At 39.5% G+C, this 17,109-nt stretch overlaps 1 protein-coding gene across 1 annotated transcript; it reads left to right on the top strand.

Annotated features, from left to right (window-relative positions):
- The first annotated feature begins 751 nt into the window (after window positions 1-751).
- Window positions 752-17,030, top strand: EIF3M (eukaryotic translation initiation factor 3 subunit M). Its single transcript, XM_062620333.1, has 11 exons — window positions 752-901; window positions 2,136-2,268; window positions 4,044-4,182; window positions 4,387-4,510; window positions 5,069-5,163; window positions 10,423-10,506; window positions 11,840-11,939; window positions 12,372-12,453; window positions 15,560-15,703; window positions 16,259-16,319; window positions 16,747-17,030. The coding sequence occupies exons 1-11, from the start codon at window positions 860-862 to the stop codon at window positions 16,865-16,867; spliced, it is 1,125 nt and encodes a 374-aa protein (XP_062476317.1). The 5' UTR covers window positions 752-859; the 3' UTR covers window positions 16,868-17,030.
- Window positions 17,031-17,109: the final 79 nt, after the last annotated feature.

Below are 17,109 nucleotides of genomic sequence, written 5' to 3'. Positions count from 1 at the left end.
GTCACAGGGAAGATTTCTTGTAGTTTTCTTTTTCCCAGCTTTCATTTTAGCCTTTGAAATGTCAGGAAAAGTCAAGCTATGTGCCTGCTGCTGTGCCAGTTGAATAGATTTCATATTCTTTGGGTGGAAAAGCACGCAATACACTGGTAACACCAAGTCTCAATTCACTACTTTCAGTTGGAGTATGAGCTCAGGTGGCAAGACTAAATTAAGCAACAGCTTACTTGTGTCTGGTGAGAAACTCCTGCCCTTTCTCTGACCACATTCCACTCTCAACATATCAAAGCTGCGTCTATTATGTAAACTTTTCCAGAAAAAAGGACTATGTAAGAACTCAGCCTGGTTGGTTGTTTTCTGGGTAGTTTGTTGGGGTTTTTTTTTGTTTTGTTTTTTTTTTCGGGGGCTGGAAATAAAACTTTTATACGGAAAGGGAAAAGAAACGTTTTTCTTTCCACGTGGGATCAGTGGAACACCAGCCGCACCCAGGCACAAGCACCCATGGGGATACCTGGCTGAAGGCGGCCAGCTACTCCCTTCTGCGCCACACAGGAGCACTGAAGCGGCGCTGCCCGCTGCCACGAGCCCACCGTGAGGTGGACTCCAGGGCCGCGGGGGGCCCGGACAGCCCCGTGCGGAGCGAGGCACGGCCAGCCGCTCGTGCTTCCCGCCGCTCACCTCACAGCCAACGGCCGAAGCCGACCCCGCCCAGCTGCGCGCGACGGGCGGGGAGGAGCTCGAGAGACCCGCTCCCAGAGGAGGAAGAGGGGAAGCGGAAGTGACCGGCGCGCGGTACCGGAAGTGGGGGTGCCTTTCCGGTGCGGGCGGCGTGCTCAGGCCGGCAGCGGCAGCCTCTGCAGCCATGAGTGTCCCGGCCTTCATCGACATCACGGAGGAGGATCAGGTCGGGGAGCGGCGGGGGAGCGGAGCGGGGAGGCCGGGGCGGAGAAGCGGGTCCGGGCTGCGGAGGCCTGCGCGGGGCGGGAGGAGCGGGGCCCGGGCCCGACAGATAAGTGTGTGGCTTTAGCGTCCCTCTTCCAGGCCTTCATCTCTCGGGACTTTGGCCTCATCTCCCCTCAGCAGTACACTTTTATTTAGGAGAGGGAAACTAGTTCAGGTGCGGGCTGGTGCGTTCCTATGAGTCTGGGAGCGCTACAGGCATGGGAACTGTGGGGTTTCTCTGTAAGATCTTTTTTTGTTTCGTATTTTGAGTTGTAGGGTTTGTTGTTTCCGGTGTCTTTTAAAAGCAATGTGTATGTATACACAGAAATCTTCAGGAACTGCATACGCAACTGCAAGTCTTCAGTTTTCACTTGCCAAAACGTCTAGTAAATACCCATCTGAAACATCTCCAGTACCATAAAGGGTCCTAGAGCATTCAGCTGTGTCTTATGGTTCTGTAATGAATTGACATTGAGCTTGATGTCAGCGACGCAGGTGTCAGGGTAGCAGCCTGGTTGGAGTCCCCTTCTGCCAAAAGTTGTGTGGCCTCACTCATTCAGATTGCTTCTGAGGGATTGTGGGTTGTGGTTCTGCTGCTAAAGCCATGGGTGAATGTGAATGTTTAGGCCTGTTGTTGAGGGAAGGGTATTTCTTGGTGTAGGCTTAAGTTCTAACAAGGTAAGGTGGGTCATCGCATGGCAGTGGGAACTGGCTCTGACTTGTGTGAAGAAGTAAGTTCTGCTTCCTCTGAAGTAGTTTGGTTTATATCCTTTTTTTTTTTTTCTGGTGAAGAGACAAACTAAATGGTTTTATTGTTTTGCCTGAAGTTTCAAAGGCTGTGAAAGATAAAAAAGATTAAAAAGGAAAGCATCTTTGTCATGAAAACTTACTAGGCCTGCTGTGCTCTAGCTACCCATAAGTGACATGCTCATACTGTGAGAAAGCTCAACAGTTATGTGGTCTGTTCAGTTACTGCACCGTCTTATACTGGGTCAATGTTTGGGATTTGGGTGCCTTAAAGTGGAGGAGAGGGAGTATTGTAGGATACAAGGCAAGTAGAGGAAAGTGAGAGGAAGTGCGAGCAAGTGGTGGGAGCAAAGGAGTGGCTGGAGAGCAAAAGTCATTAAGAAATTTCATTACTTTGACTTTGCCCTTCACAAACTTTTGTGTGTGTTGTCTTTGGTTTTTGTTTTAAGGCTGCAGAACTTCGAGCTTACTTGAAATCCAAAGGAGCAGAAATCTCTGAAGAAAACGCTGAAGGTGGACTTCATGTGGACTTGGCACAGATCATTGAATTTTGTGATGTGTGCCTGAAAGAAGATGACAAAGGTTTGCATCATTAAATCTTGCTGGTTTTGCTAAACATACTGCCATCAGTGCTTTCAAACAGTAATGGTTGGCAGAATTTAGAGGTATGTTGCCTGCCTTGCATGATAACGTGCATCTTTATAAAACTGGAAGTGCTTATTTCGTCATTACCATGTAAAATTTGCATGAGTGCTACCCCTCCCTTTCCAATCATCTAGCACCCTTTGAAGGAGTCAGGAGTTGAGCTAGACTGTGCTTGTTATGGGGGCACAAGGAGTCGTGTGTAAAACAGGTTTTGTCTCTGAAAAAAAAAAAAAGTATAATAAAACCAAGATTTGCCGTCAGTTAATGGCTGTGATGCTGCAGATCAAGAAACAATAAAGTAACAACAAAAATCAGGACTAGGCACATGTAAGTAGAAATTTTAAGGCTTAAACATTGATTAAATAGGGAGATAAATTGATAAACAGGGAGACCTTATAGCAGCCTTCCCGTGCATGAAGGGGCCAACAAGAAAGCTGGAGAGGGGCGCTTTACAAGGGCATGCGGGGATAGGACAAGGGGAATGGCTTTAAACTGTCAGAGGGGAGATTGAGATTAGGTATTAGGAAGAAGTTCTCTACTGTGAGGGTGGTGAGGCCCTGACACAGGTTGCCCAGAGACATTGTGGCTTCCCCATCCCTGGCAGTGTTCAAGGCCAGGTTGGACAGGGCTTGGAGCAGCCTGGTCTAGTGGAAGGTGTCCCTGACCATGGCAGGGGGTTGGAACTGCTTTAAAATCCCTTCCAACCCAAACTATTCTGTTTATTGTCTGAAAACATTAGGATTTTCAATAGTCACTAAGTGTTACTGAGTTAGGGCTGTGGATCCTTAGAAATTGTAACAGTGTGTTTTAATGACACAGATAATGCTGTGGTAGCCTTAAACATGTATGTACCTGCTGTGCACTGTACCAGCATGCTTGTTCCATTTAGAACTTTTGCATGTAAAAAAATCAACAGCTGATAGGAATAACGTGTTGTTTGAAGGAACACTTGGTTCATCTAAGAAGGAGTACTCAAAATGATTTTTCATGTTGCCTTTTACTGTAGGCAAATTAATATGACATACTAGAGAAGCTGTTGCTCTGCTGTTTGATGGTCAGGTGTCATTTCGGGGAATAACAGTATTTTACATATGTAAGGAATTTTGTTCTTATCCTTTCTGTAACTGATATTTGGGCAGACTGTGAAAAGAAAACACAAACTTGCCTGGTCCTGTTTGGAAGGGGTAGAACACTGTGCTTAAAACAGGAGCTGGGGGGGGAGGGGGCTTTTGAATATACTTTGTTCTTGCAGGCATTTTCCCTCTGATCTGGGTATCTCTTGTGCTTCTCATATGTGGGTATATCCTTGTGAAATGTTTTACTGTATTTGAGCATTAGGTGTTAGTATTCTCTGTAGAACCCTGCAGCAGTTTTCTTGAAGCTGCTGTTTAAGACCAAAACCTGAAGTTCCTCTGACTTCTCTTATGTGTGAACAGAGAATTCAGAGCAGGACACCCAATACCAAATTCCACTTTGACCTCAGAATGGTAATTTTTGCTTTATGTGGAGATATGTTGGTGAAAGACTACATGAACCAAATCTCTGGTACATTCTGATGAATATCCATGTTGGTTGTCTTGGCATTTCCTCTCTTTTACAGTTCTTGCCAATGCCAAATAATCATTCATAACAGAAGTAACTCTCCAGCACTGAATAGCTACTGATGAATGCTGCTTGCTGTTTTAAACAGCTGCCTGTTTTGTTTTGCACAGATGTTGAGAGTGTGATGAACAGTGTAGTCTCTTTGCTGCTTATCCTGGAACCTGACAAACAAGAAGCACTGATTGAAAACCTGTGTGAGAAGTTAGTAAAATTTCGGGAAGGAGAGCGCCCATCTCTTAGATTGCAGCTGTAAGTATTGCGCAGAGGAAAGCAAGGCAATGGTATCTTGCAGAGATATTAAAGACCTTGTATGTCTTTAAATCAAAGTTTCTCTGTTGAAGGAAGCACTTTTTGGTTTTTTTTTTACCTTCATCTTAATAAAAACATCTGTGTGCACCCCAATAATGTTTTTGGAAAGCTCTTTAACTCAGTTGTTCATTTTTTGTGGTTTAGGCTGAGCAATCTCTTCCATGGTATGGATAAGAACACTCCTGTGAGATACACCGTGTACTGCAGCCTTCTTAAAGTAGCCTCGTCATGTGGTGCCATCCAGTACATTCCAACTGAACTAGATCAGGTAATTAATGTGGTGCTTCAAGTTACAGCCTTTGCATTAACCATGTTGCATCTCACTAAATATTAGTCACAGTTGATACAGACCATTGCAGTTATAAATTGCCAGAGCTTTGTGAAATGAAAAATGCAGGCTACAGAATTTCTTATCTTTTAAAGATATTCCTTATTTAAAGATAGTCTGCAGAATCTAAATCAAGTTGTCATTTATTTTCTGTTTCTGATGCTGAATGTGGTTAGATGTGTCAGTTTGATTCCTGTGATAGTAATGAAAGTGAGAAGCTTTGATCAGGAGTGAGGCATCAAGTTCTTGTCCCTTGCTCTGGAATCAGAGTGTATTAGAATCACTCATCCTTACTTAGGAAGTAACAGGGAGAGCATAGGTGTCTGGCTTCTCATGGGAGAACTTCCAGGTTCTGCATGGAGAGTCAGAGGACCCAAAGGAGAAATCCCAATGCAAGACCTTTTCAATCCTTTTCGGCTTGAGAGGAAATGAGAAATATTTTCAGGGTTATTTTAGTCTTTTCCCCAGTGCTTCTTTTTCACTTTGTATTCTACTTAGGTCCGAAAATGGATTTCTGACTGGAACCTTGGCACCGAGAAAAAGCATACTCTCCTGAGACTGCTGTATGATGTCCTGGTAGACTGCAAAAAAAGGTATGAAAGATGTGATAAGATACTAGACCACTGTATTTTAAGTTGATGCATTTTAAGTGATCTGTAAGGAAAGTATTTCTCATGGTGCTTTTAAAATTAAGCTGCATCGGTTGTCCAAATACACCTAGGTTTTCTTCTTTTGATGTCCTTAAGCACTCTTGCATTATACCAGTGTTTTCAAGAATATTAAAGTTAGTAGTGAATTAGCTGCAAACAGCAGACTCCCAAAATCAAACTATTCCTTTCTATAGATATTAATCTCTGAGCATTTTAGCATCATGCATGCCAAGTTTATTATTTAATTACACTTTTGACATTTTAGTGCATAGCAGTGCTGTCTCTTACTTAATGATGCTGGGAGGCTTATCAATCACAGTTAACAGAATCAGTCTTTTTATGTAAATGTTACCTTAAGGACACAGCTTTCCACTCGTCGTGGAAATTAATGTCCACAGAATACCTGCTTGGCCATTTTAAATTATTATCCTGGATCACAAGCATCATCTTTGATCTAACAGACTTGGCAGACCAGTGTCTTCTGGCATGCAAAGTAATCCCGTGTGTATCACGTCTCTAAATTAATGTCTTAACCGAGACTTGTCATCAATCTATCTTAAGAGATGTGATATGGTGTATTGACTGCATTGGCCAGGGTTGTAGAGATGGGCTGGTATCCAGAAGTGGTTTCAGCGAGTAGTTCCACAACAGTTTTCAGCTTATCTGAATTGTCCCTGCTGTAGTTTGGGATATGTGTTGCTTCCTTCCACCATTCCCCTTCTCTCTGTTTTCTGAGTTAGTTTACTGAGGTTTGTTTTAGTTTTCATAGTGGGGCAGCATCAGGACCTCTACACTGCTGACTTACACCAGTGGCAGAACATTTGTATAGCCTTGTCCTGCTGCAGAGGAAACAATTCTGTCCTGTCCTTTCCTGGTACCAGTACCTGTGCGCATGTGTGCTGGTGTCGGCATATGTGTAACTGCACAGAGGACTGGACTGGGGAGGTGGCCTTGCCAGGGGTTAAAAAAGGCAAGTGTTGAGCTGTCCTAGGAGGAAGAGAGTTTCTTCTGGCAGGAGAGTTAGCTTATTCTGGCCTGATGAAATGGTAGCCTAGAAATGCTACATCAGCATAGCAGGATCATTTTTAGCTAACCTCAATTTAGTGATGATTAATCCTCAGGGAGCTGTGAGCTACTACAACGTCATTGGGAATTCTTGTTCCTGTCACTAACATTAAAATACTTTTGCATTGGTAGTCTGGTATGAAAGATTTCAAATGGTAAAAATAATTTCAGAAATGTTAATCAGATCTTATAGGTGGCTTAGTGCTTACTTTGTTTCAGAAATACTAAACTGATACTCTATAACACGCTTACTCTTTTAAACACTTGTCATCTTACTGATCTATTGAGAGGTTTTAACTAGCTTAATTCCCATTCTTAATGGCTGCTTTTAGCTAGTCTTGTTATCAAATCTGGATTTTTTATTTCCAGTACTGCCAATAACATTGCTACCAAGTGGGTTCTGCTTACTAGTAATAAGTGGTATTTTTAACTTGAGCGTTAAAAACTTTCACAGATCCTGTAGTATGTTACTCCTGTACTCAGTGTCCTTACCATCTGGTGCAGCAAGCTTTGCACTGAATGGAGCAGTGTTTCAGAGCACTTACACTTCTATCCAGAAAGGAAAACCGGAAGTGGCCCTGGCACCTCCTGGTTCACTCTCCTAGATCACTGGACAGTATTTGCTATAGCATGGGAAACTCACAGCAGCATTCCAGCTTTAGCACTCAGGAATGTTGCTCTATCTAGCAGTATGTGAAGGTAGTGGGAACTGAAAAGTAAGTAATAAAAATCATACCTCAGTTACCATGTTGGAGTGATGGGAGAAGAATACATTGTTGGAAACAATCGAGTGTAACTTTTTTTGTTTGTTTTATATTTTAACTTTGTTCATTGTGGCAGAAGAGGTGTTTTTCCATAGCTAAGAGACTTTTCCTGAGTGGATAAGTTGGTAGTAAACAGATACGTAGCTCCTGATAATTAGATCATGCAGATATTATGTGTGGTGTTCATTTTCCTGCAGTGGTAAGAGAACGCTTGATTTTTCAGATCTTTTCTAGTCAGTGTCCAGTTGAAGTTTCTTCTTTCTGATGACAAAAATCATCTTAATCTCTTTGAAGAGGGAGTTTTATCTTTCCCATAATCAACTGAAGAAAATTGGTGGTGGTGGCTGGAAAACAGATGGCTGGTGTGGCTTGTTTCTGAGAGCTATGTTTGGTAGCTGAACATTGCAAGAGATGAGTCTTAATTCTCTGCTGACTGTTCTCCTTGCCATAAAGGTTCTGCAGTAATTTTGTGTGGCTGCTTTAGTTTTCAGCATTTTCATAGCTGTGTTGGTATGAAGTTGCAAGGTAACAAAACCTGTGTTCTTTTCCAGTTACAGATGGAGTTTTATAGGCACGCATGCCTTGCATGCAGCCGGTTGTGCTGTGCAGCCCTGCCAGGCACCAGCCTTGTGCAATTTACAGCTGTCCTCTGCCATGGACCTGGCAGGGTTCAGAGCAGGATTAGGCCTGCCCAAGTTTACACTCAGGACTGGTTCTTAATACATGTCCCAAAAAGCTTAGCATGTCAGGCACCTGTAAAATAATTGTTTCATTTAATTTTAATTCCATTTAGTATCATGTTATGTAGAGGGACTTGATTCCAACAACTTACCAAGTCTCTGAATGCTTTGTGGTTTGTTTGTTGTTTTTTTTTTTCTTTTATCCACCCTAGCTTCTATTCTTACTGGCTTTTTGTCAAGTTGCATATCTAGACTGGCAAGAGTAGCTAGTATCTGTGCAAACTATCTTGCTAGAAAAAAATGTTCACATTTGCATCTTAGGTGAGACACATTTAGCAATGAGCTTTGGTAAAATAGTGATCCATGTTCCTGCATTAAACACCCTAACTTACGGTAGTAGTCTGACAGTGAATGGAACGAGTAAGATTAAAAGGCCTGCCATACTTGCTGAGGTTCACAAGAACTTAGTACTGGAAGTTCAGGGGTAATAGTCTTGGAGCATTCTGATGTTTCTTAGAAATACAAGTGAAAGATTCCACTTCTTCCTCACTTTAAAAAGAAAAAAAAGGTGGGGGGGATTACAAATACTATTTGAAATTAGTTAAATGCATAGTTTTCTGGTTTTGCTCATAAGGGAATGGGAGGAGAGGAAAAGTTCCAGAAATCTGTACCACACTTCTGAAGTGTACAAGAACAACTACTGAAGGTTTCTATTAAATAAGGAGTCTGGTATTGTTAGGCTGAATAGCACATGAGCTGAGCCTCCTTGTTTGAATGTCTATATGGTATCAGTCCTGTATTAAATTGTTTTTTCGTCTTCACTAGAACATCTAGTGTTGATAAGATCTCATAAATGCAAAAGTCATAGTCTGTCACTGATTGCTTTATATGCAAATGGTTCCCTCCTATATAAAGCTGTCTGAATTAAATTTTTTTCACTGATACAGAGCTATCAGTTCCTCTACACACCAGTGTCAGTTGGCATGACAAATGTGAGCTGACCTCTTCAGTGCTGGACTTCTATGACAAACATTTCATTCATGTTTCAATCCCTGAACACAGTTCTGGGATAATAGCTGGGATCTAAAGGTGCTTTGTGCCTTGGTCACAAAGTGTCTTGACTCAGTGTACATCCAAGTTATATATGGTATCACTTGCTTCCCCTGATGTCTTCATATTTGTACTGCACATCTGTGAGATCTGGTAAATTCTGTAGAAACACAAAACCTCACCCTTTAGAGAAGCTGTCAGATGGGCTTATTGTGAGATTTAAAATAAGTACCTGCATAAAGATGGTGTCATTGTATTGTAAAACCACTCCAACCTGTGCTGCTATATGAGTTAAACCTGTCTCACAGCACACAACAGCATGTACTGGGAGTGTTGTGCTGGTTTGTTCCTTCCCTCTGTAATATATACCATTAACCTAAGTAATTAAAGTGAATTGAATCTTTATTCTTGAGCCTTATAATTTTTATTCTTTTAAGGAAAATTCTGTAGGCTATTAGACCACATGGGGAAATCTGTTGTATCTGAAAATGAGCTACTTTGAAGGAAGAGCTTATCTTTACACTGTAACTCGCTGTACTCTGGAGAGTAGTATCCAGCTTTCCTCCTGTCCACTGAGGAAGTACCTCAAGTAGTTTCCAGTCTGTGTATGTGTGTGGGGTCTTATGCAAAGCACGTGTTCGTGTTACTCAGTTGTGGATGTGTCTCGCTTCTGAACTGTGGTGGTATCTACCTCCACACCCTCTCTTGTTCAAAGGAGGTGGTTAGATGGTGTCAACAAAAGCTATTCTCTGTACAGAATAACTGTCACACCTTCTATTTTAATAGTTAACAAGAATTCCATGAGAAACAGGAAATAGCTTTTTGTGTGTGTATACAGAGCATATTCAGTATGTATGTTTTTTTGCTGAAAATACTATGAAAACCACCAGCAGCTCTTGGCCCCACTAGTGGTGAAAACTGTTAAGTGAAAATAAATCCAAATCTGTTGAAGTGACACAGTAACGGTCTTGGAGCTGGTTTGCAGTAACATTGATGAGCTGCTGTTCACAAAATAATCAGGTGGGTAGACAAGGCTCCATTTTCTTTGGATGAATTGTGTTTCTGAAAGCTGTCTGTCAAAGCAGCACTGGAAGCTGCTTGCTTTACAGCAGCCTAAGCTGATCTTAAGTGCTGGCTGCTTAAATTCCTCAGTAAAATGAGCAGCTCTCACTCAGAATACTTGGAAGAGAGAATCTCTGAAAGAAGAAAAAGCAGCTTTTATACAGTCATTTTCCTGACCGTAAATATTCTTTAAGATATGCCATTTTACCTTTCAAATAAACTTTTCAGGGCTACTTATTGTGCAGTGATTAAATCCAGATGTGCGTAAAAAGAGCATTCTGGTGAACCACATAAAGCTGTTCCTACCTCAGAAAGCTTTTTCCATAACCAGCAGGTAATTTATCAATTTAAGAGAATGAAATGAAGGGTGAAGATAAACAATTTTGTAGAACAAGAATTGAAAGAATACATCTAGTTAATTTGTTCTCTCCACTAGAACAAAAATGGATCATCTATATCTTTTTCAAGTGTAATTTAATTTGACCTATAATGTTGTAATGGAATTATTGAAACATTTGAGTGTCTTGTTTGAACTGTATCTTTTTCAGCAGTCCTGAGGTAACTTTATTTTTCTTCTACAGTGACACCGCAGCAAAAGTAATGGTGGAACTACTAGGAAGTTACACAGAGGACAATGCTTCCCAGGCTAGAGTTGATGCTCACAGGTAATATTGACTTCCCACTTTCCTTAAAAGTAGCTTTTCATCAGTTGCTACGGTGTGTTGATTGCCTTACTGTTGAAGAGTGTCACATGGCCTGGCAGGCAAGGGCCCTGCTGCAGCCTCTTCTGTAGCCTGGCTGACTTAGTGAAGGGTTTATTTCTGCACTCTACACTAGGTTGAGTTGTTTCTAGGCAGAGCCAGGCTTACTCCATTGTGCAAGTGCATAGGTGTGTTCTGGTCATTGCTGAGACAGGGATCAACCTTGACTCCATTTAAATCAACTGTGCAATCAGAATTTGAATGGGTATTCTTTAGTTCCATTTTTTACTTACTGATTGTTTGATTCTCTAATATTCAGTGTTCTTTGCAGATAGCAGATTCTGTTGGAAAAAAAAAATGCTTGCTCTCTTTTCTATGAGCAAGTACTAAGGTGTGAACTGCACAGAAATAAACTTACTTATCGGACAGTAAATTGATTCTTAACAGTGTGTTTTCCCCATTGGCCAAAGGAGTAAAAGCTTGTATTTTGACATTCTACCTTGGGAATTAGATTTTTTTATTAAGTTGTGGGGCTCTGATGGGTGTGTACAGCCAACAGTTTTCAAGGGAGTTGTTTATGCTTGAGCATGGAGGAGAATCAGGATGAGTCAGTTTGAAAATCAAAGTGTCTGTGCATAAATGAAAACCTCGTTGACTTACCCTACAGCGATCTGAGGCCTTTTACTTCCAGAAGAACGCATCTGCCTAGGGTTTCTCATACTGCAGTGTCTGTGCAACCTTGGCTTCTCCTGGGGGTACTTTATGTGGCCGGGTGGTGGTCTAGGCCAGGGTTTCTCTTGTGCCACAGACCAAAAGCTTTAGTCTACAGTTCTAGAAACCCTTTAGGCCTGTTTATAGTCGAGAGCTATGAGGCCTATGATTTATCGGTTGCAGTGTTTGCTGTTGGGGTTTTCTCTGTTTTGTGTCACATATGCAAGTATAAGTAATCTTCCTAAACAGCTTAGTTCTATGAAATTTTAGGACAACAGTAAAAATACCTCTAGGAATGAAGGCTGGGCTGGAAATAAATGCATAGATGGAAACAGTAGGGTGATTGTAGTCTTACCACCTGGAAAATCTCTTTTGTGATGCTGGGCAAATTCTTTAATGCTTTCTATTCTTTTTTTCTTCTGTCTGTGAAAATGAAGGTTAAAATTGGAATGTGACATATCTTACATTTAAGAAGAGTTGAAAACCCTTGGGCTTTTTCTTGAAAGCAGGGAACAACAAATTGAGTTGCACTTCCTCCTAAAAATGTGTACTGCTGTAAAAACAAGCATTTTCCTTTTCTCATTAGATGTATTGTACGAGCACTGAAGGATCCAAATACCTTTCTCTTTGATCATCTTCTTGCCTTAAAACCTGTGAAATTTTTGGAAGGAGAACTTATTCATGATGTAAGTAACTTGTTTTTAGGAAGATGGTTTGGTGTCTGTAGAGTTCCGGGTTTTGATCATGTCTTTTGAAATTCATTCAAATAATTGCCTTTGTCAGTAATACTGAGCTGCAATGTACGATTTCTTTTAATGCTTTTAGAATTAAAGATACCATGTGAAATGTTTCCCTTCAGAAGTTTCAGAAACTCAGTTGCAAGACTTGCCCTCACATGAGCTCTTTAGCAAAATGCCTTTCAAGCCTGACAAAGGGAAGTAAGCTCAGCACAGATTGCCCTCAGCTACTGACGGCAGACATAATTTTAGCTCTTAATGGTTTATTTTTCTGTTGAATGCTAAGAGTTTTTTATATATATATATATATCTGTCCAGCATGCAGAAAGGGAGACATAGATCATATTTAAACTGTTCTTCTATTTGTTTTCCATCTTCTAGCTTTTGACCATTTTTGTAAGTGCTAAACTAGCATCCTATGTCAAGTTTTATCAGAACAACAAAGACTTCATTGACTCCCTTGGTAAGTTTTCAGATCATTCCATTTCTAACTACTATACATGGCATAAGATACAGAAGCTGCTTAGTGCTTTAGTTTGAAACCAAGGAAATTTAATGAGAATTATTCAGAATGGATTACAGCTTGTACAGCCTAAGCTCCACTGGATCATACGTGGACCATCTGACTGTGGGTTGTTCTGCTAGGACGAACTGTTCTTTTTCCCTATTTCTTTTCTCTTAAACCTTTCAGGAGAGAATTTTAATGCACTGGTGATCTAGCCTAGGCCAGAGATCATAACTGTAGAGTAAGCCAGCAGTTTGTAAAATCTCTTACAGTTTTTTTTTTTAATGATTAATAACTCTATAGCAGCAAATACTGTTCAGGAGAAGTAAGATAAAACATGTAAAATAGTGTGTGTGTCTGTATGTGCTATGTATTAGAGCTAGCAAGCCTCAGTCTGTCCCAGTTAATTTGTTTCATCACATGAAGTGATGTGATGGAATGTTAATGTCAGCACCCTCTTTATTTACACACTGTGGAAAAAAGGAGTAGTAATTAACACTTTGACACTCCCCCGTTGATGTGTAATTGACTGTTTCAAAGGAGCACTGGTTCATAAGGTATTGCATGCATTAAAATTACATTTTTTATATTCCAGCTTTTTAGGACAGGGGTCAGCGACAATGCAGAAATTGCTCAATGATGCAGGTTTTTTTATTACTGCATTAAGGTTTTGACATATTGGTAATGAATGAATGCTTCCATAAAAATCAGGGTTGGGGTTATTTTTTTCTGTTTTGTTTTTATAACTTTGATTTTGAAATGACACTTCAACACTGGCTGAATGCATTTAGGGAAAGGCAGAGTTTTGCTAAAACAGAGTTTAGTGCAGCCTTTAAAAGGAAGCATTATTTTGTTTAATGGAGTGTGGTATAATTTTGAGAATAATTACCCTCAAAGCTTTAAAATGCTGGTACTTCAGGTATTAAAATGATGGAAATGTCAGTGTGATTTTTTTTCCATGGATAAAATTAGCAGCAAGTTTGTGGTAGTTTGTAAATATGTATGTAGAATAAGCACACCTACTGTCATATGTATTTGCACATTACTTGGGTAGCCATCTTACACCATTCTTTCTTAGCGGAAAGTGGGGTTTGCAATGTAATTATTTTTATGTATTGAAATGGCTTATGTTAGTTGTGCACAGAAGTATTTGCTGAAAATGCTGTTACGGTAACATTTGAATAAAGTTATGGGAGGTTAATTACATATATAGTTGGCATTAATTATACAGTGTACCATAGTCATGATTTCTTTTGCTCTGCCTCCCTGTATCTGTGTTTACCTCTGTGAATTTACGGTGTGTGCATTTCCAATAGTAAAACCCTTAAGTATTTGTGTAACTGGTTTGAAACTTTGAAACTCAACTGTTTTGACAGCCTTACTTCCAGTTATCTTGATTTCTCACCTGCTTTATGTTGTACTCAGAAAATTCTGAATGTCTCTGAGCAGTGGACAAGATGGGGTTTCTGAGGCAGGTTAGGTCAGAATGCTAGGAACTTGGTCTGAGTGTTTCAGCCATGCCTTTGAAAAACAAGGGCAATTTGCTGTAGGAACAATACAATTACTAGATGAGGCATTCCAAAATTCTCCAGGGCACTTGTGATCTGTTGTGAGAAACAAACATATTTTTAACCATGCTTTAAAGATTATTATTTCATTTTTTAACAAGTTGCCAACATATTTGGCTTTAAAATAAATGGCATCAATAATAGGATTTTAGTGCCAGTGCAGCATTGTCTTTAGTTCTAACCTTCTCTGGATTAGGACTAGTCTAAACTGGTGCAGAGAAGCTCCTACAGGTGGTGTCCATTTGTGACCATTTGTTGTTTTATTAATGCTGACAATTTAGGCCAGCAGTAGAATTGTCTGTGTCAACTGAATCGCCCTAACATGGCCACATCTAATCTGTAGTCTTTTTCAGAAAGTTAATCAGCATCTCATTTGCATTTGTTAATTAGGGTTAATGTGTGCTAATTGATTTTTTGATGCTTGTAGAGTTCCATTAAACCCAGTTAGGTATAGTTGCTGGTGCTCCTCATTTGCATGAATTATGATCGCGTTTTTGTTGAATCAGTGCCAAACAGGGAACCTGCATCATAATTATAGCTAATTAAAACAACACGATGTCGTGCACTAACGGGCTTTCCTGTTATGTAATGGATGTTATAAATTCCAAACTTAAATTGTTTACTGAAGCAATGTGAATGTTTATAATGTTATTTTGAAACAAAATGTTTGATACTCATTTTAAAGAAACTTCCCCATAACCATTGTTGGTATCACACAGAGCCTGGATTAAGGAATACCTTGGTTCATCTGAATGTCTCAACTTTGTTGACCTAGGGTTTTGCTTTTTTTTCAGGAAAGCAGCCTCTGAGGTGTGCAGGCCTTTGGCTCAATGCCTTGTGTTGCCATTCATACAATCATGTGAAAGATCTAACCTAACTTTTAATAACTCTTCCTCTATTCTTGAAGAGCACTTTATTGCCATGCTAGATACTGTAAGCACATATGTGACATGTGATGCTTTTTGCTGTGATATAACAGTTAATTTGGTGCCAAAACACATTCTTCTGGCACAAAAATGTTATGTTGCTGAACCATTAGTGAGAAAGGTTTATTTTCAAGCAACTACATGAGCACGCGTGGTGAGGCTGTAAGAGCGTTTTGACATTACCATTTATGGATATTCCACTTGTTCTTGCATTGCTGTTCTTCCAGATGAACAGAGACATTCACTTGCACCCTTGCCACCTAAAATTTTGTTCAGGTGATGTTTTTAATGTTTAAAAAAACCTCTGTGCATCACTTTCATAGATATTTTTGACCTTTCACTTGACAACAACTGAGTCTTGGTGAATTCAGAACTAAATTACCTGTTTTAACAAAGCATAAGGAAGATCCAGGAACTGATGTTATACCTCAAAAAATGTTCATCAGGACAGATGGAATATTTTCTTGATGTGAAATAAATTTTAAATTATTGGAAGCATGTATTAAGAATAACATGGAAAACAATGAGCTACTGAGTTATAATTCATAAGCTGTCAACACTTTTACACAGGCTTGTTGCACGAACACAATATGGCAAAAATGAGGCTACTTACTTTCATGGGAATGGCTGTAGAGAATAAAGAAATATCATTTGACACAATGCAACAGGAACTGCAGATTGGAGCTGATGATGTAGAGGCATTTGTTATTGATGGTAAGAACCGCAGTACCATAATTTACTCAGTACTAATGAACAATACTATTTATAGTCTTCTCAGCTAATGTTAAATATTAAGGAAAATACTAATTTTTAATTTCTGCGTTTGTTACAAGATGTGGCTGCAAAACTTTATGCTCAAAACCAAGCCTAACTGCGTCTCTTAAACAGTGTTTTCCTTTCCAGTGACAGGAACTATATTTCATATAATTTTTTTATAGAACTAGTAACTTGTTTGCAGGTTTGTTATCTGGTTCTCTTTGCTGTCATTAAAACAGGATGTGTTTGTAGGGGAGAGAAGTTCATAAAAACTGTACAGGATATTGCTTTAATAGGTAGGCAACAAACAACAGGGTTCATGCATGGCCTTCATCTTATTCCATCATTTTGCTTTTCTGCCTACTAGACTGTTAAAACCAACAGCAAACCTGTATTAAATGAACTGCTGTGGTTTCATCTTTGTATTGATTTAACTTTTAATGGTTTTTATGCAGTTTAATACCTTTGCACTATCTTGAGAACATTGCTCAAAACAGCATTGCTTTTTTGCAGCTGTAAAGACAAAGATGGTATACTGCAAAATAGATCAGACACAGAGGAAAGTAGTTGTCAGGTAAGACTTAATTCTTCATAGGATTTTGCAGAACTTACTGTGCTCTAATTATTGGATTTACATTTGTAGAGTATTTTAACTAGAAACAAGGTATTCTTCCTATCAGTTGCTGGTAGTTAAATAGTTGCTATTTATCATAATTTTATTAAAGCTCACACTGAATGTGATTAACTTATTTAATGAAAGAGTCCTACTTTCCAGCACATTTCATTTAATGATCTAATAGTGACACAAATACTAATGACTGTTGCTGCTTTAAATATTTGGGAAGGCTAAAGGATTCTCTTAAATGATTAAGTGGAGCCCCTTATATAGGGAAAATAAAAATTTTCCTATTCACTTGTGAGAGTAAAGTAGTGCTATAAAAGAATTACTAGGTGATTATGACAGCTAGTAATCATCTTCCAATTCTGTTTTACTTCTCTAGTCACAGCACACATCGGACCTTTGGAAAGCAGCAGTGGCAGCAATTGTATGACACTCTAAACACCTGGAAACAAAACTTGAATCAAGTGAAAAACAGTCTCCTCAGTCTCTCAGACACCTAAAACTTTTTTTTTTTTTTTTACCTAGTAATGTCACTATAGGTGAAATTTATTCAAAACTTTGATAATTTGTGAATGTTTCCAAAATTTCTGCAATTGGTTTAAGGAAGCTAAATATTCTAAATTGCAACAGGACAAAAGGCAATAAAACAAACATGGGAAAATACTTTCTGTTGATTTTCTTACATAAATCGCAACAACTAACAGTAGCAATATTGATTATGCTTCTCTTCTTCGTATTGTAA

Source organism: Pezoporus occidentalis, unplaced genomic scaffold (genome assembly GCF_034315485.1).
Source record: "Pezoporus occidentalis ecotype Australia unplaced genomic scaffold, CSIRO_AGI_Poc_V1 ctg22, whole genome shotgun sequence".
In the NCBI taxonomy this organism is placed as follows: domain Eukaryota; kingdom Metazoa; phylum Chordata; class Aves; order Psittaciformes; family Psittacidae; genus Pezoporus; species Pezoporus occidentalis.
The sequence above is the reverse complement of the archived record's forward strand: the minus strand, read 5'-3'. Positions and strand labels throughout refer to the sequence as shown.

What these genes read in the sequence shown, in the direction of transcription:
- EIF3M (XM_062620333.1), top strand. Translation starts at nt 860, where the DNA reads ATGAGTGTCCCGGCCTTCATCGACATCACGGAGGAGGATCAG. An exon ending in CCATCTCTTAGATTGCAGCT is followed by an intron (nt 4,183 to 4,386) that starts GTAAGTATTGCG and finishes TTTGTGGTTTAG; the next exon opens with GCTGAGCAATCTCTTCCATG. An exon ending in AGACTTCATTGACTCCCTTG is followed by an intron (nt 12,454 to 15,559) that starts GTAAGTTTTCAG and finishes ACTTTTACACAG; the next exon opens with GCTTGTTGCACGAACACAAT.